We start from the raw sequence: 27,629 nt of genomic DNA, 5'->3' as shown, positions 1-27,629 counted from the left end.
TCCCTAGTGCTGCTGGCCACACTACTGCTAATACAAGCCAGGATGCTATGGGCCTTTGTGGCCACCTGGACACACTGCTGGCTCGTACTCAGCCAGCTCTCAACCAACACCCCCAGGTTCTTTCCCGGCAGGCTGCTTTCCAGCCACTGTTTCCCAAGCCAGTAGCGTTGCATGGGGTTGTTGTGATGTCCACAAGCATGTTCCGTTCTATTTTTGCCATAGTCAAGGAGGACCAAAGTGTACTACTCTCACTCTTCTCTCCCATCAGTCCAGCAAAGGAAAACTGAATTGCAATACCTCTATGCCATTCTGCAGTATCTCATACAAAGGATACTATTTTTCCATGGGAAAATATGAAGAAACTTGAGCCTCAGAGAAGCATCTGTATACTTGTGATATTCTCACACTAAAGGTTCACATTTCTTGCTAAAGGTGAGAATTCAGCAGACATGATTGAATCATAGAATGGCACAGGCTGGAAGGGACCTTAGAGATCATCTAATCCAGCCTCCCTGTCATGGGCAGGGACGCCTCTCAACTACACCAGGCTACTCAAGGCTCCGTCCAACCTGGCCTTGAACACCCCCAGGGAGGGGGCATCCACAACTTCTCTGGGCAATTTATTCCAAAGTCTTCCCACCCTCGTACTGAAGAATTTCTTCCTAAGATCTAATCTAAATCTGTTCTCCTTCAACTTAAACCCATTTCCCCTTGTCCCATCAGTGGACATTCTTGTAAAAACTCCCTCCCCAGCCTTCCTGTAGGTTCCCTTCAGGTATTGGAAGGCAGCTATTAGGTCCTCCTGAAGTCTTCTCTTTTCAAGGCTGAACAATCCCAGCTCCTGCAACTGTCCTCGTAGCAGAGGTGCTCCAGCCTCTGGATCATCTTTGTGGCCCTCCTCTGAACACGCCCCAACAGATCTATGTCTCTCTTATGGTGGGGACACCAGAACTGGACGCAGTATTCGAGGTAGGGTCTCACAAGAGCAGAGTAAAGGGGGAGAATCACCTCTCTTGACCTGCTGACCACGCTTCTCTTGATACATCCCAGGATGCGGTTGGCCTTGTGGGCCACATGAGCGCACTGCTGGCTCATGTTGAGCTTCTCATCTATAAACACCCCCAAATCCTTCTCTTCAGGGCTACTCTCAACCCACTCTGTACCCAGTTTGTATTTGTGCCTAGGATTGGCCCGACCCAGGTGAAGGACCTTGCATTTTGACTTGTTGAAGCTCATGCGGTTTGCACTGGCCCAATTCTCAAGCCTATCAAGGTCCCTCTGGATGGCATCTCTTCCCCTCAAGTGAGTCCACGGCACCACACAGCTTGGTGTTGTCGCCAAACTTACTGAGGGTGCACTCAATGCCGTCATCCATGTTGCTGACAAAGATGTTGAACAACATGTTGTTGATTGTATTTAAACAAACAAATAATAATATTAAAAAAAGTGAAGTAGTCTATGATTGGATAAATGTTCCTCCCTTGGATTGTGGTATAACACCTCTCAGAGAAAGAATGCAGACCTCTAAGCTACAGTTCTACAACAAATCCACAGAATTTGAGTAGAAAAACTGGTTACTCTGCTGGCTCCAGAGGTATTTCTGCTTCTTAAATCCTATTATTGCTGCTAATTCACTTCAAGGAATGCTAACGCATGACCGAATCTCATTGAGCACTAAACATTCAAAAGTGAGATCATAAATATTATGCCTCTTCATCAAATACAAGTAGTCAACCCCTGCCACTTGGGATGGTTACCATCACAGGATGGTTGCCAGCAGGATGAGAAGTTGTGCAATGCTGTATAAAGGCTGCAATCATATTTGGCTCTAGTTTGTGAGGTATAATTACATACTGTAGTTGACTCAGTGTTAACAATGCCTAGCTTATTTTCTTACAACTGTTTGCCGTAGGACAGTGTATGCATTATACCTCATTAATTATCTTCACAGAAAATGAAAATTCTCCTGGACTTTCCAAAAGTTTTCTTATTGTGAGAATGTGATTGTTTTTTTTTTTAAAAAAAGCACTTTGACTAGATGGTGTTGTAGGTCCCTTCCAACTGAACTATTCAATGCAACACATACAGAAACATTACTTGTGAAAATGTATTGCAATTAATGAAAAATCTTGTTCCAAGGCAACTTTTCCATACTCTCACTCATATTTAATTACTTTAGTTTATTAAGTAAATAGCTTTTGTCTTCATGCTGTATTATCACTAACCCAATGTCCACATTAGTACTTTTCTTTACTATTGGTGTTACCAGATGGCCAAGTCCAAAGCTACACTATTATTTTCATCTACTTTGGTTTTGTTTTCAATTGCATAAACTGTAGAATTTGTGTGTATCCAACTGCCAAAAAACTAGGACATCAGAGCAGAGGAGTAAGTAGTGGGGAGGGAGGAAGTGAACAGAAAAACTTCAATCTTATACAATGACACAAAACATGAACCAATTCTGTTAAGAATACCATTTTGCTATCAATAAATGTAATTTACGTTTTTATTCCTTACAAATAATTTTGCATTCCTGAATGCTTTAATGAAAGGAAAAAATTCCTAAATTTAGATATCACCTTCTTTCTGTCTCCTACAACCACAAAAAGTAACCTCAGATTAGTATCTTTATTTATAAATAAATTCACAAAAAATAACATAAGAGACTAGAGCAGAGAAGCACTGCATTATAACACAGAAAAAAATATACTGTTCCTGAAATTCCACTCTATGGCTTTTGAAGTTATTAAATAGAACAGAAAACCACATTCAAAAGTATCAGAAAAAAAAAGAGAAAGAAATAAAGAAAGAACAGATATCAAATGCTATGCTCTAAGGTGTCACAACACTTGGTTAAAAGTACTACCAGCTTTCTTTCCATTCACAGTAAAGAAATGGACAGCACAAAAATACTATGTTAAAACAAAAACATGCCAGAGAAACAAATGAAGAAAAGCTGTATTTGCCCTTTAACAGATACTCATCACTGTTGTTAATTCTCAGGGGGGGCTTTCCTTGTACCTCTTAGGAAAACACCAAAGGAGCTTCACTTAGATTAAGCCAGATCATTATGAACAACCCATTACTCACAGGGTCCATTAAAAACACTCGGGAAGCTGCTGTCAGATTTAATCCAACTCCACCTGCTTTCAGAGACAAAAGCATTACAGTTGGGGATCCTGCTTGGCTGCTTTGGAAACACTGAATTGCTTCTACTCTTTTCTTCTGTGCCATTGACCCATCCAAACGAGTAAAGGCAAACCCCGACTCTCTGAAGAGAAAGCAAAAATGTTCAGTTTAACAATCCATTTTCTGTGACAAGAGGAAATAAATACATTAAAATCCTAACCTCTACTTTGAAATGCATATTTAAAATTGTATTTAACAGGTGATACATTAAAAATAACAAGAATGAGATTCATGGCTTTATTCCACTAAACAAAGTATTTAAGTAATTTGTTCCTCTTCTGAAGTTTTAAAAATCAAAAGGATACTATATTCTTTGAGAGATCTTTCTAAAACACCATAAAAGCACCTGTTTACTAAAAATGACAGTAGTTCTACTTACTTCAAGGGATTTTCTATCAGTGACAGGAAAGTTGTGAACTGAGAAACAACCAGACATTTAGCAGTTGGATTATCCCTCCGTAGTTCTATCAAAGCATGCATGAGAGCATTTATCTGAAATCAAACAAAGACTTAATGCAGCTTATTCTGAATCAGTTACGTTCCACTCCTACAGGTGCTTTGATAAAGTTCACATCAATTGAGAAATCACTATTCAGTAGTACCTTTTAAAGGAACTAATCTTAAATTCTGTGGGTAGGGTTTCTTTTAGTCTCCAAAGGAAACTAAGGTTTGAGCACTTTTAATGGTCATGAACTACAGGATGATTGATGGTGCTTTGGGAAAGAGGATTCACAAACCTGTTTTCCAGACATACTTCCCACTGTCAGGAGTCAGCAAGTCCCCTACCTCCAGGGCATATGGGAGAGAGTACTGGAACTCTGAAAAGCAAGGCTTAAGCAACCAGGCAAATGCTCTATTGGAGCAATACTAAAGGATCCAGAAAGGTTTCCCCCAGAAATATTCAGGCAAATAAGCCATGCAAGACTCTTGGCTAGCTATGACAGAGGATAAGGAGGCACCAGAAGCACTCTGAGGAGCAACATGAGAGCAAAAGGAGCAAGGAATTGGATCTGAGGCAGAACAACATTGCCCGTTTTCTCAAGTAAGGTTTAGCTATGATGTGGTAAAGAACCACTAACTAGAGAATGCAAGTATCTACACCGGGTAGAATAGAAAAAAAAATTTAAAAAATTTATTCTAGAGCACAATATCCTAAATTAGTTCTTAAGTCTTCACAGAAAGATTTTTAGGGAACAAATTTATAACCAACTTTTGAAAGAACAATAACTTCAATAATTACAAATTAAAATTAAAAATTTAATGTTTCAGAAAAGCAATCTCAAAACAAAAAGGTCGAAGGACAAGCAGGAATATTTAATTTTTGGCAGTGAATGCACAATGAAGGTGAGGCAAAAAACAATGTGGCAGACCTTGAGAAACAGGTCTGCAAAGTAAAATAAAAATCTTTCACTTTTTATCTGACAAGTGTTACATTGAACATATGATGTCCATTTAGTTTTCCCCTCTAAAGCAGATATATATTCTTTAGACAAGTTTTAAGAAACATGGATTTATTTAGATTTTTAGTTTCCAAAAGTAAATTAAAAGCTGAATAGTTTCATTGGTTATAGAACTACTCTGTCTTCAGAAACAGAAACAAAATGCAAAGCAACAGCTCTTTTACTCAAAGTTTTATTTAATTAATACAGATCTATGCACTGCACAATGACCAGCATCAGATTACAACTGTTGCTCTTTTTGTCTTGTTTTCCTACTGCAAAATTTATGACGAGATTCTTATTATGCATTTTATCCTGTGCTGGCTAGACACATTGTGCAGATTTTTTAATTAATAAATTAAAGTATGTTATGTATATGTAAAGTATGTTCAGCATATTTACACAAAAATTCTAGAGAGTGCTCTACAAAACCATAATGAAAGCCAAGTAAAACACAACTGAATATACCTTTGAACTGGATATCCACTTCTGATCAGACTTCTTTCCGCTACTGGAGTCCATTTCCTCTTCTAGGGGACATTCCACCAAATGCTCTACTCGAAGCTCATTCCTACAGAGAGGGCATTTGGCATTTGGCTACGAAAAAGTCCAAACAACATTAGAAGAAACATACTAAATCAAAATCTTCATAGCGAGTACTAAAGATCACCTTTTATGAAATTATTATATTGGTGTTCATACAAAAAAATCCTCAAGGAGTACATTCATTCTTGTAATACACTGCTTTGTCATTTCTGATATAACAACTGAAATATTTTGTGAGAACATCAAGGTGACGTAAATGCTATGTGTTTTAAAAACACTCAGCCTTCCTTAGAAGTGGTCTTTATTCTGAGCATGTTTATACTTGAAATAAGCAGCTCAAGATTTAAAAGCAAGCAAATACTTGACCTATGGGAAGAAGACTATTTAAAATATCAGAAAAATAAACCATCTTTCAAAGACAAGATCTTTCTTAGTTACAAACAAAGAATGACCTTTTAAACTTTTTCTTCAAAGCCTGCACAGAAATAATAGCAGTCTGATGAAATATGCTTTGTCAGGGTATCTTCTCTTTTTCCCCAATGGACATGAGAAACGAGAGACATAATCTAACACCAAAAGCTTTTTTTTCTCAGAAGCCTACGCCAGATAAGGCAAAGTTTAGAATTCATACAACAACACTTCCATAGGACTACTCTCAAAATTTGAAAAAAGACTCTGTGCACTATACAAACACACGAGTTTGTGAAGCAAAAATGACAGACATGAAAAGCTTTTGCCTAACAGAGCAACCCTTTAAAATTCGCTTAGTCAGTTTATACAGCAACCTGGCCACAGAACCAAGGCATCTTTAGACAGGCTGCAAAGCAGACCTCACAAAGCAGATGAATTCTGGGTGCTGCTAATCTGGAATGAACCTCTAGCCAATCAAAGAGACTGGCAGTCATGGTCTGTGTACATGAATATACTGCAGCAACAAAAATATCCTTTCAAGAGACAGAATATTAACACAAACAAATCTGAAATAATACTCTCCAAAATGTAGTTACAAATGAACCATTCCTGAGCTGGCAGCAATCCAAAAATCCCAATGATGAGACAAAATAAATGAGTTCTAATAAATCTGAAAAAGTTTTCTGGAAAAAAAAATCATAGCAGTGCTCATAAAGACGGGTTTTTTTTTAATAAACAGCTCACATCTTTCTGCATCCCTTCTCCAATTTAGTACTGTAATTAAAAGCAAAAGAAAACCCAAAGCACAGCTGAATGATGCCAACAAAGGCACTGAAGACCTGCAGTGAAAGCATATGAAAGTGATGAGAAGTGTCTTGCAATCAACAAATAGAAGGAAAAAAAAGAAAGTTTTAATGCATATCTGGCAAGCTTTTATAAGAACACGTTTAACACACTAAGATATTAGATTATTGTAGATATTTTACAGCTTTATTGGGACTTCTGCATAGGATCTTTACTTACTTGCACAACTCTGAAGCTAGCCTTGATGAAAGACTGTGTTAACTACTAGAAAGTTTTTCCAATTTCAGTAAATACTTTTAGGTTAACATTAGAAAGATAAAACGGTCTCCAAGTCTGTAATACAATGAAAGGTCAAACTTTTCACTCAGCAGTTTTGTGCTGACAGCTTCACGTCCTGATGGCTTAACGCTCTCATTTGTATTAATAATGGAAACCTGGAAGAATCCTGTTGGAATCCAAGCTGTTTTGGGGGAGGGGGTATGTGTTTGTTGGTTTGCTTTGGTTTTAAGGTGGTATGTACTTTCCCGAGCTATTTACTAGGAAAGAGTTGCCGTGTAACCATCCAGGCACAGGAACTGCCCAGGTGAGACGCAGCGCTAGGACAAATACCTATCATGCGGAAACAGTGAATTCCCCAACTCTGGAATTCAGATTCTGTCAGTGTTTTGGCTGGAAGCTGCAAAAACGTTAATGGGAATTAATTTAAATCAGGAATCATTCTGAACATAAGAAAGGCTTACTCACTCACTGCTTTATAAGCTCACGATAGTTCAACTTCAAAAGATCAGAATTTACATCCACCTCTGTTCAGACTTCACTACTATGAAAGCAATCTATGGAACAATATGGGATTGGACAACGGCCCTAGTTCTGCAGATTCCAAGGTCCTTTCTAGGCAAAGCACAGTAAATAATGAGTGTACAGTCAAGTAATACAGGTTCCATCACATCATAATCTGATTTATTTCTCTGCATGTCTAAATACACCCGAAGGTTGGGCAGGGGCACTGACTCTCCTACAGACATATCAAGAACCTCTGCACTGGAAAAGGCCTCTGCAAGTGCTCTTTCCTTAGAGAATAATTTCACATCACTTGTTTCCCTCAAAATTCTCAGAAACTCTTGTTTGGGATATCTGCATCAGAACCTTGCAAGTCTATCAATGAAATAAAGTCAATCTACACACCAGACAGACAACACTTCCTACCTTTGTCTTGTTAGGTTGACTGATTATGCACAAGCAGGGACTAACTTGTCCCCTGCTGCCTCCTATAAAGAGCAGCGCCTAGGTTTAGCCTGGCATTTGCAGTTCTACTGCAGCTGAGCAGGAGGCACAACATTCCAGAAAGGAAGCGCAGCAGCACTACATACAAGTGGTGAGACTACCATGCTATCAGACTGCCCTAGAAAGGAAAGGGCAAACAAGAAGGAAGAGTGTAGCTTAGAAGCGCACAAGAAAAATAAATACTCGTATCAGACGCTCATCCATAGGCTTATTCTGGAGAGAGTCCAGAGAAAGGCCATAAAGACGGCCCTCTAGCAAGATGGCTATTTCACCGTAGAAGGTTACCAGATTGGAATAACAAGACTAGACGTGATTTTAGTTCAACAGTCAACTTCCAGTACACAGCTTTGGTCTCTTTTAAGCACAATATAAACATGAATCACATCACACGAAAGCAGTGGAGAGGCATCCAGCCAGATGGAGGTATACAATGCTGTACTGGATGCCATCACTTCTACTCTAGGAACAAAGTAAGGTGAGAACTAGGAAAAAGGTCTTTGAAAATAGTGATGGACCTTAACACCGTTCAGTTTGACAGCTACTCTCTCCATACTTTGACTTCAGGCCAATAGTTTTATAACTCAGCTGATAACTAGGTCTTTACTGTTCACCATTTATCATTTAAAAGAACAATAGCTAGATGGCCTTCCGGTGATACCAATTCATTGCTTTTGAATAGCTATAACAACTAATGGTAACTACAGAAACAACAAACCTGTTCACTTCTGATGACTTCAAAAATACAAGGCTTACAAAACACATGTGCACAGCGTGTTATCACAGGAAAAGTCAGTGATTCCAAGCAAACTGCACATTCTTCATCTGAACCAGAGCTCAGAACCAACTTCATTTTACTCACTAATGTCTCACGCAGTTCTTCAGGAGTTTTATTACCTGCAAATATAGAAAGATACTTGGAAACAGAGATTTCCACACAGGAAACACTCTGAGTTGGCACACACTGACACAGCTCCATTGATCAAAATGCGATTAGGACTGTTTATACACAATGAGGATTTAGCCAGCAACGTATAAAAACACACACTGCCAAATACTACTGAAAATTCTGACCTACTATTTCAAAACACATTCAGAGTAATCTTACATGGAAAAATGGTAATTCGAATTCCAAGAACATTGACTGCATGCTCAGTGGTAAGTACATGTGTAACACCATGCCTAATGAGAAGAAGCAATTTTCATATGGCAGCTGTTCAAGAAGTAACAATACTACACAGATGACACTGTAGTCAAGATTGCTTTATTTTTTTAGTAAAGTGATTCAAATGACACTTACTAGTTACTAATTAATTTCTAAATAATTATTGAACAATTATCCAATCATTTCTCCATCCTGTATTTTTCAGGAAGATAAATGACGACCTTCTAAAAAAGGTTCTGACGGTATCTCATTGGTCTTTTGGATTCCTGAAAAATCACACCCATACCAATGGTATCTCAAACCAGGATTTTTCAAAATATTAAATGTGAGAATTCTCAAATTTAGAGTATTTGAAGCAGACTATGCTTTCTTCTGAAATAAATGCGTCTATTTTGAACACTACACAGCTGTACAGTTCTGGCCTGTCAAAATTTCACTCTCCTTTCAGTCCTCTGTGTTCACCCTTCCTTACAACCATAACAAAGTCAACAGTTTCCTATTCTGCTGAAGAGGCAATGGTTCTGCTGACACGGCTACCAATCTACAAGCCATTCCCCAAAGCGCCTCTACATCTTCTCTCCTGAGGCAAAGAAAAAAATTTGCTGCAAAAGCACTTCTGTAAATTATTAAAACAATAGATACACTGCTTTTTAACAGGCCTTCTGCATTTGGCTCTGCAGAGGTCCTCTTCAGTCGTTTCTGTACAGGCTGTCAAAGCTTATTAACTCCTGCTTTTAGCCTTCATAACTACTCGTATTTCATTGCTTTCATTGAATATATGCTCCAGTACCCACTTCTCAAACATATTCAAACATCTTATGGTACAAAAAAAATAAAGGTATCAAAGCTAAAATTTCAACAATCCAAGCTGAAAGAAGAAGGCTGAAGCTAGAAAGCTTGGGAAAAGTGCAAGTCCTGTTTTTAGAAACACAGGAACCAAAAGTGTTCACTCACCAGCTGGAAAACTAGAAGAAGACGTATTTATACAAAGATGAGGATGACAACAAAGCTGCCTCAATCTGAGCAGGACACCAAGGATGTCAGCATAGTGAGCTAGTACAGTCCCTTCACTGAAAAATCTGAACAAGAGTTTTATCGTTAGTGCGAAACACTACAACCTGAAGTAACAGATGACATTAAGTGATCAAGTGTAGCTGTTAGAATGATGTTCTGATTTTTCACTTTCCTGTTTGAATATATTTTCTCAAATACTCTTCTGAAATGAGGTACAAAACGCTACCAGTAGCACGTTCTACTACAAGAAATGCTAACACGTGGTAACAAAAATTTTAAGGCCATTCTTTACGTACCTGGTATCCCTTTCTGTCTCTTTTAAGACAGAACTTCTAATACATAGTTCTGCAATAGTCTCTACTTCCCTTTTAAGAGCTGAGAAGATGCTATGCTAATTTGCAATTATTACCTTACAGCACACAAACTGACACACTAGGCTACTAGAGCTAACGTAATCAAACTTCCGAAACACAAGTTTGTGATATCAAACTTCAACCTTCCGGATTAAGAAAGTCTCCTACTCACCTGCTAATAACAGCTTTGCCCTCCTTCTTCACAGACTGATAGATTTGTCTCTCTTCCTCTGCAAGCGTAACATGCTGAATAAGTACTTTACGTTCTGGTAAGTCCAAAATGGGTTTTCCTTCAACTTTACTTGTTTTAGTTCTTCTAAGGGTAATCCTCCTAATCAGAGATTGTAAACGCCTAAAAATACATATATAAACAATATATTATCCAGCTGGGATTGGTTTGTTGTTGGTTTTTTTTTTCAGTTTATTGCACAAATACATGTTCTGTAAAAAATCCAAGCCCAGTCGTACAATATAATCTATTAATCTGAAATACTAAATAATATGTACTATTTAATATTTATTATTTTGAACTAAAAAATTGAAATAAGAACTGATTACACATGCATTTTAATTTTAAAACATGAAACACTAATCTGTCACATTGCCCAAACAATGCCAGTCATACTCTTTCACAAACCCTTTGGAAACACTTCGTACTCAAGTCCTCCTGGAACTCCCATTGTGACCGGACGTTGAATTGTTCTGTGCCACCACTCTCGATCAGTAAAAGGTTTCAGTTTTAAGAAGGAAATAAGAGACCACAAATCCTTTACAGAATTCTGAATAGGAGTGCCTAAACAGAAAACAAACAAAAACTGTAAAGTCTCAAAGAAACTAAAAAATACAACTTTTTAGTCAAAGTGAAAGTTCTGTGCTCTCTCCAAACCATATATTATGGACAAGGTCTCTCATAACTAGGCTGACATGTCATCAAATATAATACTTTTAATTAACACACTACGAAACACTTAAATATATAAGAGTGAGAAACTGCAGTTCTCAGTGCTGGCAAGACTTGGATGTTCATCCTTCCATTTCAGGTTCACCAGCAGTAGTTACATCACGACCATCTTTAAGTTATGGATCATATGCTTGCATGGTCTCTGGCAGTTTCTAGGACAATTATTACATTTCAAAAAGCTTCTGAGGTTCAGATAAGTAAGTAAGAGTGTGAGCTTCTAACCAGACCTAACATGCCAGTTCATAAACAGATCTCTTTTTACTTGTACTTCCAACAAACTTGTGTATCAGAAGTTATTTTTAAATTTGTGTCTGAACTGAGTAGAAACAAAAACTAAAAAAAACAACCCACCACCAAACCAAGTAAAGAAAATCAAAAACAACTTAAAGACGACACATCTAAATCACTGCTCAAAGACAAGCCTTAAAAACATTTCAAATGATTCTCATGCAGACAAACCTCCCAAAGTGTAAACACCAAGTAGGAAACACAAGATGGTGTTATACTAAGATGATTTGCATTGCATTTACTCTGGTGTCAAATATTTTACCTGTCAGTACCCATCTTCTTTGTCCCTCCAGATTTAAGGCAGCTTTAGTTTGCTGAGCATTTGGATTTCGTATAGTGTGCCCCTCATCCAACACAATTCTCAGCCACTTGACTTTATGTAAAGGGCTGTCACCTCTAACCTGAAACAGAGTATTTTTTTTCCACCTTTGATTCAAATTAAAATACTTTTTTGCAATTTGGATTAAGCAAGCTATTACCATATCAATTCCACAATTAATAATGGATAGTATTTATTTGCACCTTATCAGCACAGAAGAGTAAAACTAAGAGTGAGGCGTTCCTTCTTTTAGATTTAATGATTCCTGGAAAACGTTACCAGTCTTGTCATACTTCTATATGAGAAATGAGCTACAGCAAAAAGAAGCTAAGCCTGAAAAGAAGAAAGGTGTCAAAGACACAGAGATATGGAAAACACATCAGAGAGCAAATTAAAAGTTTATATTGTATGTAAAGATGTAATCTTCAGGCTTTTAAAATGGCTGGAATTTCTATGAAAGCATCACTTTACAAATACATCTCATTCAATGGCCTACTGGGTTGCAGCACATGTGCAACAAGAACTGTGGAATTATGTTTTTATATGCTCCATATTCTTTGAATCTGATAGGGGAAGGCAAAAATGGGAGCCTCATGACACTGGGATTTGGGGATATTTACATACTTGCCTTTCTTTTCTATCCTTAAAAAGTCTCTTCTTTAAGCTGTCATAATTGCAGCTAAATAATTTTCTCTACAGGAGCACTCAATAAAAACTCCCTTCACTACCACAGCAAACTCGTAAGAAGGTATGTAAAATAAAACTACAGCTATAACCTTTTGATTGTCTACCAGAGTAGCACTTGAATATACTGCCATCATTAGCCCAAACACTGGGAGTCGAACAGTAAGAGATCTTCAAAGAACAATTTTTCTCATTTACTTACATCAGTAGCTAAGATGTTGTATGTTGTCAGTACAATGTCTTGTTCTGAAAGAACTGATGGGTCTTTGCTGCGGTCAGAACCATAATAAACATAAATATTTACATGAAAATCTTGGCGGACATGTTGTTCAAACTGGTCCTGAAAGAAAAGTCAAAAATCATTCAAAAGATACTGTTACTATATGATTACGAGAATACAGTTCTTGCAAGTTGCCGTAACTAAAACCCACTTCCTCTAGCTCTGTGACATTCTACATCCACTGACACAACAAAAGCAATTTGAATTTGGCTTTCTTTTCACCACTCCACCCAGGTGAGAAGAGGGACCTGAAGTAGTCACCTCAGGCTTTAGTAATAGACACAGTATAACATTCTGGTAACTCTAGCTCTACTTCTTGCACAGTATTAATTCACATCCTGATGGTATATGCACTTCAACATCCACTGTTCCTCCCAAACTGTAACTGAAGAGCTTTTATGTTCTTTTTCACTTTCTACCTTCATCTTCTCTTTGTTTCTTCTTTCACTGTTCATTTACAGCTTCTTCCCCTTACTGGGTTAACCACCTAAGTTTTAACATAAATGACAGCACAGTTGTCCAAGTATTCATTTTAAAACCAGTGTTTATATTCTCTACATTTGTCCTGCGAAGCATTCAGCATACAGTAATCTCAACAGCCAATAAAAATCAACAATTTGATTTTTGAAGCACCAGACTCACAAGTTTTCTTTTTAAATATTCGGTCTTAAATTGACGAAGAGTACTTCTTTTTTACACTCTTTGATGTTTCTCAGTTTTATGACTGTCACGTTTTACCTACAGTTTAAGATTAAATTGTATCCTTTTCTTATTAATGTTCTAACCACAGAGAGCAAAAACTTCCAAATAAAACATAACTTGAAAGTTAAAGATATCCCCTTAGTATTTGTATTCAAAATGTCATGAAAACAAAAAAACTCAACTAATGAAGGGACAGAGCTAGAAAGGCCCTCCCACCTGTTCACCCTAGATGATCTACTCCTACAAATCATCTACAGGATCACCAAATTACTGAACACATCTAGTAAATGAAATGTCACATGCATTATCAATAAAGTACAGCAATATTTTATTCTAAGCTTGCAAGAAGAACCTGTCTCCTCCACCCACCTCATCTGGTTTAAGGAGTTAAATCACATCAATTCCAGAAGGGCCAAAGTGAACCCGCCCACTCAAAAGCAAGGAATGGAAAGCAAGCTTGCTCTTTTTGATAGTGATGAGCTCACTACTCACGGAACCGTACTCTCATTACACTATTACTCCAGTTTTTAAATTTCTGTAATAAACCTCCATTGTGAAAGCAGCTTTCTTTCATAAAAAAGGAAAACCATGACCTTTTACTAGCACGAGCGACAACAGGGAGTACTATTTCTACAGCACCATAATCAACATACATCACATTTACACATTGAAACAGCTTAGTACTTACAATCCAGTTGCTTAGGACAGACAGTGGACATACAATCAGTGTTGCTCTTGGGCCATCACCAGAGTACTTCGTCTCAACTGACTGACTGCTAGCAGCACCTGACAAAACAGAAGTCCTATTTAGTGGTATAACAGTTCACTTTAAAGCAAAGTAGAAGTTCAATAAATTTATGGTTCCCTGAAGTCCTTTCTAAATTTCTTCACCTGAACAGCATCAAAGGAATTTATAAAGATCGAAGCTTCATTTATTAAGTCATTATTAACAGCCACAAGCAGGCTGAAAGCTCATGGGCAAGAACTAGAGACTGAGGCAACAAAGGGAACCTTGTGGTTGGTGTCTACTACAGGCCACCCGATCAAGGGGAGCCTCTTACTCCAGCTACAAGAGGCATCGCACTCGCAGGCTCTCATCCTGCTGGGGGACTTCAAACACCCCAACATCTGATGGAAAAGGAGCAATCCAGGAGACTCCTGCCATGAATTGAGGATAACTTCTTAAGCCAGGTAACAGATAGCCCTACCAGAATGGATGTGTTACTTGATCTGATGGTCACCAACACAAATGAGCTAATTGGTGCCATCAAGATTGGAGGCAGCCTGGGCCGCAGTGATCATGTGCTGGTGGAGGTCACAGCCCTGAGGGATATGGGTCAGGCAAAAAGTAAAGCCAGGACCCTGAACTTAAGGAAAACAAATTTCCAGCTGTTCAAGGAATTAGTCAATAGGATGCCCTGGGAAACTGCCCTCACGGAAAAGGGATCAGAATAGAGCTGGCAGATCTTTAACGACACTTTCCACATCGCCCAAGAGCCCTCAATCCTCACATGTAAGAAATCAGGCACGGAAGGCAAGAGATCAGCATAGCTGAGTCAAGACCTGCTAGTCAAACTAAAGAGCAAGAAGGACATGCACAGGCAGTGGAAGCAGGGACAGGTATCCTGGGAAGAACACAGGGATGCCGCCCAGTTGTGCAGGGGTGGGGTCAGGAAAGCCAAAGTGCAGATGGAGCTGAACTTTGCAAGGGATGCAAAGAATAATTAGAAGAGCTTCTACAGTTGTGTCAGCCAGAAAAGGAAGGTCAAGGAAAGTGTACCCTCCCCAATGAGCAAGAGTGGCAAACTGGTAACAACAGATGAGGAAAAGGCTGAGGTACTCAACAATGTTTTTGCCTCAGTCTTCACTGGCAACCTTCCTTCCCACACCTCTTGAGGGGACGAGGGGAGCAAAATCCCTCCTACTGTAAGAGAAGATCAGGTTTGACACCACCTGAGGAACCTGAACATACAAAAGTCCATGGGATTTGATGAGATGCATCCCAGAGTCCTGAGGGAACTGGCTGATGTAGTTGCCAAGCTGCCCTCCATGATATCTGAAAAGTTACAGCAGATAGGTGAAGTCCTTGGTGACTGGAAAAAGGGAAACATTACATCATTTTTCAAAAAGGGTAGAGAGAAGAACCCTGGGAACTACCAACCTGTCAGCCTCACCTCTGTGCCTGGGACGATCCTGGAACAGATCCTCTTAGAAGCTATGCTAAGACACATGGAGGACAGGGAGGTGATGTGAGACAGCCAGCATGGCTTCACCAAGGACAAGTCCTGCCTGACCAATCTAGTGGCCTTCTATGATGGAGTGACTACATCAGCCAACAAGGGAAGAGCTACAGATGTTGTCTATCTGGACTTCTGTACAGCCTTTGACACAGTCCTCCACAACATCCTTCTCTCTAAATTGGAGAGATATGGATCTGATGTGTAGACTGTTCAGTGAATGAAGAATTGGTTGGATGGTCACATCCACAGGGTAGTGGTCAATGTCAACGGCTCAATGCCCAGATGGATATCGGTGATAAGTAGTGTCCCTCAGGGGTCCATACTGGGACCAGTACTGTTTAATAATCTTCATCAGTGACATAGACAGTGGGATCAAGTACACCCTCAGCCAGTTTGCAGATAACACCAAGCTGAGTGGTGCAGTTGACATGCCTGAGAGATGGGATGCCATCCAGAGGACCTAGACAAGCTCAAGAAGGGGGTCCATGTGAACCTCATGAGGTTCAACAAGGCCAAGTGCAAGGTTCTGCACCTGGGTCAGGGTAATCCCTGGTATCAATACAGGTGGGGGGATGAAGGGATGAGAGCAGCCCTGTGGAGCGGGACTTGGGGGTAGTCAGCAATGTGCGCTTACAGCCCAGAAGACCAACCACATCCTGGGCTGCATCAAAAGAAGCGTGGCCAGCAGGTCGAGGGGAGGGGATCCTCCCCCTCTACTCTGCTCTCATGAGACCCCACCTGCAGTACTGTGTCCAGCTCTGGGGCGCTCAGCACAGGAAAGACATGGACTGGGTCCAGAGGAGAGCCACAGACAACTATAGAGGGCTGGAGCACCTCTCCTATGAAGAAGGGCTGAGAGAGTTGGGGTTTTTCAGAATGGAGAAGAGAAGGCTCCAGGGAGACCCTATTGCAGCCTTTCAGTACTTCAAGGGGGCTTATAAGAAAGATGGGGACAAACTTTTGAACAGGGCTTGTTGCGATAGACATGGGGTAATGGTTTTAAGCTAAAAGAGGGTAGGTTTAGACTAGATATAAGGAAGAAATTTTTTACAATGAGGGTGGTGAAACATTGGCACAGGTTGCCCAGAGAGGTGGTAGATGCCTCATCCCTGGAAACGTTCAAGGTCAGGTTGAAGGGGTTGCTCTAGTTGAAGATGTCCCTGCTTACTGCAGAGAGGTTGGACTATATGATCATTAAATGTCCCTTCCAATCCAAACCCTTCTATGATTCTATGAAGTCAAATATGTACCATACTTCAGCTTAAAAAAACTCAGAAACTAATATTATCTTTTTATCCTTTCATTACCTTTTCTCTTTGTTTGTCTTTTTAAACAAGCAGATGAAGGTAGAGCAGATGCAAAGCCTGTATCTTCTTGGATAACATAGGAAGTTGCTGCAAAAAGTGAGACAAACATAGATTTTTCACACCGTGCAGAGCATACGCATGCATTTATTTTTATGACGTTTCATAAAAGTCAAACCTGTTAATCAAATTACTACTTCTCTCCAATACAATAACATAGAGTATCTTGAGTTAGAAGGGACCCGTAAGGATCACCAAGTCCAACTCCTTCGTCCTCGCAGGACTACCTAAAACTAAACCATACAGCTAAGAGCACTGTCCAGATGCTTCCTGACTCTGGCAGGCATGTGTGCAGAAATATAGTATCTTATACATCTATTTCAGGTTATGAACTTCAGAGGAATACAGTTTACCAGTCATTAAAAAAAAAGTTTAGCACAGGTTTCACTTCAAGTACTTTAAATCTAAACCTAACTGCTTACTCCAGAATACCCATAGCCCTTCATTTTTTTTTCCATGCAAGATACTTAGTTCAACAAATGACACATTCTTGCCTCTTCATGATCATATTTCAGATATTTACCATAAAAGATGGACTTAATTTTTTCAATTTGTTTTTCCAACCTTAGTGCCCTGACAAGCCTATGCCAAATTCTAAAAATCTTAGCAATTCTGTTTTTCACCACCTGGTTGACCCTGCTCATAGCTTGTTACACCATCACTTGTTCAGCTAAGGAAACAAAATACAACACTTAGGACTAAACTGCCTTCCCATTCAGCAATTTCTACAATTTACTGCTTAAAGTTCTGGTTGAATAAAAAAAATCCAAGTAGTTTAGTTAATTCCTTTCCCAATCAATTAGAAAGCCTATTCAGTTTGGCTTCAGAAAGGGAAGAGACATCAGATATCACAGTAACCAATTAAAAAAAAAAAATCCTTGCAACTTACTTTCTGTTTGTTGCAGTAGCCATTCTTCAGACTCTCCCAAGTCACTGCTTCCTGAGTATCTGGGTTTCTTGGCTTTATCTCTAAGATATCACCATTAAGAAAAAAAAAAAAAAAATCACATAACTCTAACACTACTTCAATTTATATATTAAATCTCAACAGCATAAAGTGAATTAACTTGATATTGCAAATAAGACACCATTGTGATTTGAAAATTTTCTCTTTAGAAGGGTTAGAAAAAGGGAAAGCACAGAACAGAGCTGCAAGTTGAATAATGCTCAAAAAATTCAGTACAGATTATCACTGAAGTTCACACCAATTACAAGAGGATGCTAGCTTCACAACTTCATCAGCTCAAAGCTGTGTCTCTGTCAGAAGCATGCCTGCAAAACATTTAACCACTTAAAAACGCAGTTAATACTAGGAAAAAAGATTACTTCACAGCCAGTTTTTTAGACGCCACACTCTCCTACAGAGACAGGCTGAGAGAGTTGGGGCTGTTCAGTCTGGAGAAGAGAAGGATCCAGAGAGACCTTATAACAGCCGTCCAGTACCTAAAGGGGCTACAAGGAAGCTGGAGAAGGACTTTTTGCAAAGATTTGTAATGAAAGGACACGAGGCAATGGATTTAAACCGAAAGAGGGGAGATTTAAATTAGATATAAGGAAGAAATTCTTCACTACGTGGGTGGTGAGGTACTGGAACAGGTTGCTCAGAAAAGCTGTGGATGTCCCATCCCTGGCAGTTTTCAAGGCCAGGTGGGATGAGGCTTTGAGCAACCTGGTCTAGGGAAAGTTGTCCCTGCCCATAGCAGGGGGTTTGGAACTAGATAAGCTTTAAGGTCCCTTCCAACCCAAACCATTCTATGATTCTACGTTATTAGACATCCTTACTACTGAAGGAGACACTCAAGCATGCAATCACACAAGTCACATAGAATGAGTTAATGCTTTTTGATATATTCCAAAGTGCAAAACAGAATACTTATGATAAATTTAAACAGAAGTATAGCATACTGAAAGGTGAGGAGAAAGCAGGAGTATGTGTTAGGCTAAGGTAAATCACAACCAAGTACCACTTTATTTTTACTCAGAATCTATGTAGCAAACTAATAAAAAGAAAAATATTATTCCAGCTATCTACCTTTTTGGAAGACAACTTGAGTATTTCAACGGAGTAGTTTCAAACTTTTTAACGTTAGAAACACCAGGCTCCATCACATTGCTAGAGTCTTCATAAAGAAGAAATTGTATTTATGAGAAATATACATAGTCTCCAGATTGGTTATCAAACCAACTTTAGCATAACTTGATCAAAAACAAGTACAAACTTCCTTTAAAACAACCTTAGTTCTGCATGGAACAAGTACTACTGATATCGTGATCACAAATAAAAAATAAAAATACTCTTAAAACAATCTTAAATATTTACAAAGTCAAAAAAGTGTACTGAGTTTGCAGGTGGTCAAAAACAAACTATCAAGAAAAGGGAAAAAAAAATGTAAGCATTGTACTGTTAAACAGTAAGGGTAAAGTTCTATCAAGAAGTTTTAAATAACGCTAAATGATAAAGGGTTTTTATAGTATCCTGTTAAAATGCTTAATGCTCTGGAAAAAAATCAGTATCTTGGATGCTGCTAGGCAATTCAGCTTTTGTAAAGGTTCTGATTTTCTAGCGACACTCGTATTGACCTCCATAAAAGTCTGCATTTTCTCCCTTCCAGAGTAACAATAAAAATAACTTTCACCAGAGGCAGCTCATACTGATGTGTTCTCTCCTTATCAGTCCCTTTCATTTCTCTTATGCAACAAGTTAGGCCGCCCGTATTAAAATTCCTTGCATGGGAGAGGAGCAAGAGAAAGTTACTGCAAGAAAACTTCAAGCCCGATACATTTCTTTGGCCATTTTCAAGAGCATGAGTTACAAAACATACTAATAGCAAGTATAATTTTTCATATACATCTTTAAATTCTCCCAATACAACCTGAAAACTACAGTTGTGATAAAATCCTTCTAAATAGTTGTCGTTTGCTCATTACTTTATTTAAAAAAAAAAAGTTACTTAATACAGAACCTAATTACAATTTAACTTCTAATGTTTACTGTTTAAATAAACAAGACTCTAACACATGCATAAGTGCTCCTGTTTTATCTACAAGGAAGGAAAAAGGAAAGCAAAAGTAACCCACAAGCCATTTCCTGGATGTGGCAACTTCCCTGGCAGGGTGCAACTTTCTCACAAGGCACTTAATCTTCTTATATGTCAACTGAAACATCTTTAAAGATATGTTTTAAATACTTCTCTGAGATACTCAGTTTGTCAAGAGTTTGTGAAGACTAGCACTGACCACAGACTAAGAGCGTCCCAGGTAAGAGCATTAATTATCATGCAAACATTACTGGACTTTTCATAGTTTGCTGTCACCTTTACATGGTCTGCGTCCAACGTTGTTCATGCTGTTAGAACCAGATTCCTATTGAGAAATGTAAACTTTTATTCTTTAATGTAGCAACTGGAAAAAATGCTAGTAACATTTATTATACGAATCATAACATTTCCCAGCTAACATTCTGAGGTCAAACACAGAGTTATTTTGTTAAATTTAGACAAGTACAGTAAAATGAAACAAAACTCCCAGCCTTAATATTGACAGGGAATGTTGCATAATAAATCACCCAATCCTACCATTTAGTTTACTTCATTGTCTTGAAAATCGTATCACAATGAAAGCAAAAAGCACTTGAACTACACTACCTAAGAAGAGTTTGCACACTGGTGTTAGTTCACCAACTGGAGTTCCCCCTCCTCTCTTCATTTCAAGTATTTGGCAAAAACATAAACCAGTATTTACTTATTTATGTACTTTATACCAAGACCCTCTGCTTGCTATTTAGGTCATTTCAGGCACTTCCTCCAAACCACCCAGGAACTATGCATGCACACCTCTAGAAAAAACACCACTTCTGTTTGTGCAGTCACAACTTGCCTAGAAGAGAAATTTACAGGAAACTTAAGATTTTATAAAACTTAACATTGCAAATGTTTATGCCTTCATAAACTCTTCCTTGGAGTATACTTAAGCATATACTCCTAAGATAACACAGTCTACAGCTCAATTATACACTCTGAAGTAACATAGTCCATCTACCTTCAACTAATCCACTCTATTCTTCCTCTTATTTGATGTACTTGAATAACTTTTTCTACAAAATGCATACAAAGTTCACCATACAGAAAGTTACTAGTCACCGTTTTTTTTTCAGTAACTGCTATATTAACTCAGTTAAAACAATCTTTTTCTTTCATCTCACCTCATAAAACTTATCACTTGTGATCTTTTCAACAGGAAGAGGCTTGCCATCTTGAAAATTTGTGAGAATCAATGCAATAGTAGTAAGCGTTTTACCCTGCATAACAGAAAAGAATGTCATATTTTCCACAGATTAAAATGAACCAAAGGAAAAGCAAATTAAGAAACACACACACGTCTTGTAAAAAAATTTTAAGCTCAGTAAGTACTATTACCAGTCCCATATCATCAGCCAGTATTCCTCCAAGAACATTTTTAGGTCGCTGTTTTTCTGCAAAATTTGTAAGTGTATTGTAATAGAAGTTACTTCTCTCTTCCCAAAATGGTGGTAAATCATTACTGTTCTCACGTGAAACCATCCAAGCTAAAGCCTGCTTCTGATGGGGAAGCAAGAGTGTGCCAACAGCCTGCAAATTAAAAAGATATGTTATGCACATTTCGCATACTAAATTTGACATTCCATTTTTTGAAGAAAAATTTTTTTTAATAAAGTCCTTTACATCTACTAATTTTTTTTCTGATTCAAGCATCTCCTGTTCCCAGACCACAAAGCTAAATATGCATCTAGATGTTTAAGTATTTATATTTTTATAGAAAACAGTGTCAAGGTTAAGATATACCTCTGCTCCTTCCATTTCACAAGTCTGATCATCTTCCTTCAGATCCTCAAACAATTTGTCAAATTCACTTTTAAGCTGCATAAATGAACACAAAAATTGCAACTAAAATTATTGTAATTAAAAATAACATCACTAAATAATCAGTGACTCTTAAACTACAATTATCTGTCCTATGGTAATTAGCATAGATAGGTGTACCACTTTAGACCTAGTTTGGTGGAATATGTTTATTAGCTACTGCTATGTAAAAATTCAGTTCAGTTTTACCAAGACAAACACATGCCAATACAAGCAAGAGCTTGAGAAGGATGGCTAAATATATTCACATCCTTGTACAACGCTCACTGAAGTAACTAATTCACTCTAATTTGAAAGAGCAAACAAAAAGCAAAACCAAAACCAAACCACCACCTAACCCTTCACGTATCACCCTGGGCCAAATCTGAATCTGAAGATAAAGGTGGAAAGTCTGATTTTATTTTCATTTGAGAACATAACATACTTGTTATCTGGTAAAGCATTAGGACAGAGAACAGAAAACACACCACCACAACAATGTGAAAAAATTACTGAACAACCAAAGCCTCCCAAAATTACATGGGACTCAAGGCTGTCACAGCTAAAATGTCTGCTTATACTATAAAAATTAGAAAGTTCAGAAGTGCAAGATGACATCAAAGCAAATCTGTGGTTCAGGGAAAAAAAAAAACAAAAAAAAACAAAAAAAAACAGCACGACAGACTTCCACTTCAAAAGTACCGTTTTATTAATGAAAAAGTTGAAGGCCCCCACTGTTAAAACTCCAACTTTCAGGTGTTTAAGTACGAAATGCAAACCTGTTCAGTTGTCAACTGCACAGCAGCATGAACTGGAGCACTGTAACTTGGACCAGCTCTCCCAGAAATCCGCTTTGATCCAAAACCACCTTCTGAACCTACTTGCCATTGAAAAGACAGTATTTTGAAACACAACGGTATGTTGCCTTCCCAATCTCAGCCTTCACTGGCTCATAAGTAACAACACTGATCAGACTGTGGGCTATAAGACAGTATTTTTCACCATTTGTCTTTCAGCCTCAATTTATCCTTTACTTTCAATGGGCCACAAAGGCTTTCCACAAAGCTTTGTAAGACTCACAGGCAACCAGGTATGGGTTGGGATCCTTCCAGATGGCAACTGTGTTTCTTAAAAATTGTTATGTTACATGAAACTTGACTTGGTTACAGTATGATGACTGATAACACAAAATGCTTGTTTACCCCAAGCTCTTTTTCCATTAACTATGTGCAACAGAACCTATAAGATAAAAACTGAAACCTTGTTACACGTAAAACAGACCTGTCCCTCACCAATTGTTTATTTCTGCATTCTTACTCCTGACTACCACTGCTTCCACAAAGGAGCACAGGTGCTTTTTGTGCGAGTCTCACTCTGCAGAGCATCAGGTCTGCTAAGCTTATTTGTTCAGAGACATCTCATCTCCATTTGCTCACATCTCACTAGCACGATACATGTCCCAGTACTCTGCTAAAAAGCAGCATTGTCCCTGAAACCCTCACTCTATGAAAGGATCTAAACTGTTTCTTAAAAAAAAATGGTTTTCGAGTCTGGAGATATGCAGGAAATCATTATGGATTTTTCAGGAACTTATAGAATCAAGTATATTTCTGAGGTTGCTCAAATGCCTCTCCAATTGCTGGCAGGTAACATAAAAGATAAGGCACAAAAGCGTACTTCCTATGAAGTTTAAAATTAATAGCTGTGGGCTCTGCATTACTCCCCAATGAAGCTGAAAAAATAATTTTGTGAATGACAAGACTATGGCGAGGATTAAGCCCTTAATCATTTCTTCCAACCAGTGGCAAGTTCAATCTGAATATTTTAAAAAGGAAAAAACTCCAAAACTTCAAGACTTACCTTTCAGAGGAGGAGCCAATTTAAATCCATGCCTTTTTAGCTGATGCAGCACTGCTTCCTTGTTTTCTTCTCTTCCCCAAAAGCTCATTTGTACAGGCATGGTAAAGGCATTTTTTGCTCCGTAAGGCACAACTCTGATAAAAAGCAAGAAAAAAAAACCCCACAGCAGAAATCTTTAATTGCTTATTTTTTAAAAAAATAAACTTCATTATTTCTTCAGCAAGAGGTACTCTAAAGTGCTTGTTTTCATCAAAACCCAGAATGTTCCATCTAGGTGTTAGTAGTCACACCATGTAAATCTTTTATACAAACCACCACATACAGTTTTTAAGAGCTCCACAAGAATCTTTTAAGGAATTTGCTCTCACTAGCATCTCTACATTTTATCATATATGGGAAAGAATGAACTGTATGCAAGTAGTTCAACAGAAGAATAAAGAATCTGAAAACATGAAGCTTTAATTGTATTACCAAGAGCTGTCACTTCTGTCAAAAGAGAACACTTACAGTTTTCAGAATTTGCTAGTGTAGCAACAACAACAAAAAAAACGTTTCAATTATTTATATTAATGGAACCAAAACCATAATCGTCACACTTACCCTTCAACTACTGCTAGTTTGTTGTCCATAATGCCTGCCAATGCTGCCGCTAGTTCTTTTTTTATATGGCCTACCTGGTCTCCATTCACATTATTTACTTTCACTGCATTTTTATCATAAGGATTATTGGGCTCCCTCTGAAGTGCAACCATTTCATTGTTATTAACCTAACAAAGCAAAACAAACAAACAAATGCCTGAACACATTCATTTAACTCTAAATTATTTGCAGAAATATCTAAATGCACATTTACTTCGATATTGTGAAGCTTAAAAGATTAATTTAGTATAGCATTCTGTTCACTCTAATAACCTACTACTTATTCAAAATACCAAAAGCATTACAGAAGAGCTACCTGATAGATATCAGCAATTTCAAAAGTATTCCTGAGAGCAAGACCCACCCTTCCACTGCTAATATATTTTGTAAGGGAATAAACATCCCTTTCTGACCATGTAAACAGTTCAGAGACCTATCTAATTTCTTGTTTTCAGTCACTTTCATTTGCCTTATGTGGGCAAGCAGAGCTACCAAATAACTAAACCAGATTTGAAATATTGCTACCTTCATTGCTTGGCAACAGCTAAAACATCAGTGTGTTATCGACCTTATTCTCATCCTAAGTCCAAAACACAGCACTGTGCCAGCTATTGGGAAGAAAAATTGATTCTATCCCAGCCAAAATCAGGACAATTTCAAAAGATTTGACAAGGCAATGTAAGTCAAGAGAAAATAGAATTTAATTTGATTTTGATTGAATGTTGCTAATTTCATCAAATTATTTCATAGCTCATTCAGTCAAGGAAGGTGATTCTGCCCCACTATTGTGCTCTTGTGAGACCCCACCTGTGGTACTGCATTCAGCTCTGGGGCTCCCAACATAGAAAGGACATGGAGCTGTTGGAGCAAGCCCAGAGAAGGCCCACGAAGATGATCCGAGGGCTGGAGCACCTCTGCTATGAAGACAGGCTGGGAGGGTTGGGGGTGTTCAGCCTGGAGAAGAGAAGGCTCCAGGGTGATCTTATTGCAGCCTTCCAGTACTTAAAGGGGGCCTACAGGAAAGCTGAGGAGGGACTTTTTACAAGGGCATGTAGTGATAGGACAAGGGGCAATGGCTTTAAACTGAAAGAGGGGAGATTTAGATTAGAATCATAGAATGGTTAGGGTGGGAAGGGACCTCAAAGCTCATCTAGTTCCAACCCCCCTGCCATGGGCAGGGAAACTCTCCACTACACCAGGTTGCCCAAAGCCTCATTCAACCTGGCCTTGATCAGATCTAAGGAAGAAATTCTTCACTCTGAGGGTGGTGAAGCTCTGGAACAGTTTGTCCAGAGAAGCTGTGACTGCCGTGTCCCTGGAAGTTTTCAAGGCCAGGTTGGATGGGACTTTTGAGCAACCTGATGTAGTGGAAGGTGTCCCTGTCTGTGGCAGGGGGGGTTGAAGCTACGTGATCTTTAAGGTCCCTTCCAACCCAAATCATTCTATGATTTTTTTTTATTTAATTAAATTTTGAATTTAAGTTTTAGATTAAATACTTCCTTGAAGAATATTCAATACAGCAACTTAGGGGGAAAAAAAAAATCTTAAAATTATACTGGGTCAAAAGTTCTAGGAATTTTTGAACTTTAATTAAACATGTTTTTTTTCTGAAGCTGACAACAACTTTTTCTTCTGCTTTATAATTTATCATGCACTTACAATCCCCGTGTAGTATCGTAATCCAACAACGCTTCCTCGCAAAGTTCCATATAAGATAGCTAAGTCTGTATCCTCCTCTGTTCCAGAAGTGTCACCTACAGAGAGGAAATCTTCCAACCCAAGACTGGAGTAAAAGTCAGAAGAGGAAAAATAGGAAGAGCTTCTCTCTCCTCTGCAGATGTTATACTGAGAGCATCCTCTTGCAGAGTCTCTGCAGAAAGATAAAGTGTGAAATATTTGACAATGACTTTAATAAATCGAAGAATTATTTCCTCGTAATCTATTTCACTCCTTTATATAGGGCTATATATATACACACCCCTCCCTATAAACCCCACTTTTACAACTATATTCAGATAATATTTACCCGGAAACATTAAAAAAAGGTTTTATATTAGATGAAAATTTTGTCCACCATTTTTTAATCCCCAATAAACTAGTTTAAGCCAATTACAGTGAAGAGCTGACAACTCAATTGACTAAACTATGGTAACTGCATTCTGCCCTACCTTCCCTCACAGGACTATCCTCGTCAACAACATTGAGAATTCTACAGATTTAGTTACATTTCTAACTATACCGAGCACAGCAAAATTTCCATGTATTTTCCCAACATCAATTTTTCTCCTCTAAGAAAAAGATTTAAAAAATCTGTTTGTAGCTGACTAACTCTGTAGAACTTCATGCCTATATTCACAAAAGTTGAAACGCTAAAACAACTGTTCCCTACATATTTAAGCTTACCTTCATACTTTATAATAAACTTTGATCAGCCACTCCAACCTAACTCAGGTACTCACGCTATGTCTCTCACACAAACTTCACCCAGCCAGGTTCCCCTCCTGGCGCAGCGATACACCCGGTAACTCCCGCTACTGCACGCTAAGAGATGGAAACATCTGTGGCTGCGCACTTCGTGCATGCTTGAGTGAAGATCGACACACTAACCACTGCTTTAATCAAGTAATACGTTACAATAAAATCTCAACACAAGTTTCAACTGATCCGTAACACTCATGACATCTGGTATATGCCAAAACTACCCTACTGTGTTGCAGGATTAATTTACTGCCAATTAAAAGAACTAGTTGCCACATGCTAGTTATTCGGAGCTTGGCGTAGGAAGCTTTGGGTTGTTTTGCAAACGATATCCGAAGCTACCGCACAGCCGGCGCTCCGTTCTCCCGGCAGAAGGAGCCTGAAGAGGCTCTGCTCCGAGCTCGCTCAGACGAGCCGGCGACAGCTTAATCAGAAGCCGCCGCGTCACGGCCCCGCCGAAGACCTCTCCGGGAGCCCCGCCGGGACGCGGAAGCCACGCGAACGGCCGTGGCGCCCGGCCCCGATGCGGATAAGAATAAGGCTGCGGAGGCTCCGTTTCCGCGCCAGCCGACCTCGGCACGCTCCGCCGCCCACCAGCACCGCGCCGCCCGCGGCGCCCCCCAGACCCGCCGCGATGCGGATCAGCACCGGCGCGCCCAGCGCACGGCACGGCGCCCGCCGCCCCCGCCCCGTCTCACTTGAGCCGCCTCCACGACATGGCGGCAGGACGGCTCC

At 38.9% G+C, this 27,629-nt stretch overlaps 1 protein-coding gene across 1 annotated transcript in view; it reads right to left on the bottom strand.

The window, feature by feature from the left end:
* Positions 1–26,997, bottom strand: part of HLTF (helicase like transcription factor) — a 29,405-nt gene extending 2,408 nt beyond the window's left edge. The window contains 22 exon segments of the mRNA XM_086618650.1: positions 3,091–3,271; positions 3,569–3,681; positions 5,097–5,225; positions 8,389–8,567; positions 9,790–9,914; positions 10,375–10,554; positions 10,860–10,995; positions 11,714–11,852; positions 12,657–12,794; positions 14,125–14,222; positions 16,984–17,070; positions 17,930–18,009; positions 19,073–19,160; positions 20,355–20,403; positions 21,242–21,337; positions 21,456–21,647; positions 21,861–21,935; positions 22,697–22,794; positions 23,778–23,911; positions 24,378–24,544; positions 26,076–26,199; positions 26,876–26,997. Of these exon segments, the coding sequence (XP_086474776.1) occupies positions 3,091–3,271; positions 3,569–3,681; positions 5,097–5,225; positions 8,389–8,567; positions 9,790–9,914; positions 10,375–10,554; positions 10,860–10,995; positions 11,714–11,852; positions 12,657–12,794; positions 14,125–14,222; positions 16,984–17,070; positions 17,930–18,009; positions 19,073–19,160; positions 20,355–20,403; positions 21,242–21,337; positions 21,456–21,647; positions 21,861–21,935; positions 22,697–22,794; positions 23,778–23,911; positions 24,378–24,544; positions 26,076–26,199; positions 26,876–26,997 (2,730 nt within the window).
* Positions 26,998–27,629: the final 632 nt, after the last annotated feature.

This window comes from Tauraco erythrolophus, chromosome 11, assembly GCF_009769465.1.
Source record: "Tauraco erythrolophus isolate bTauEry1 chromosome 11, bTauEry1.pri, whole genome shotgun sequence".
NCBI lineage: Eukaryota > Metazoa > Chordata > Aves > Musophagiformes > Musophagidae > Tauraco > Tauraco erythrolophus.
Note: the sequence above shows the minus strand (reverse complement) of the source record. Positions and strands in the feature narration are given on the sequence as shown.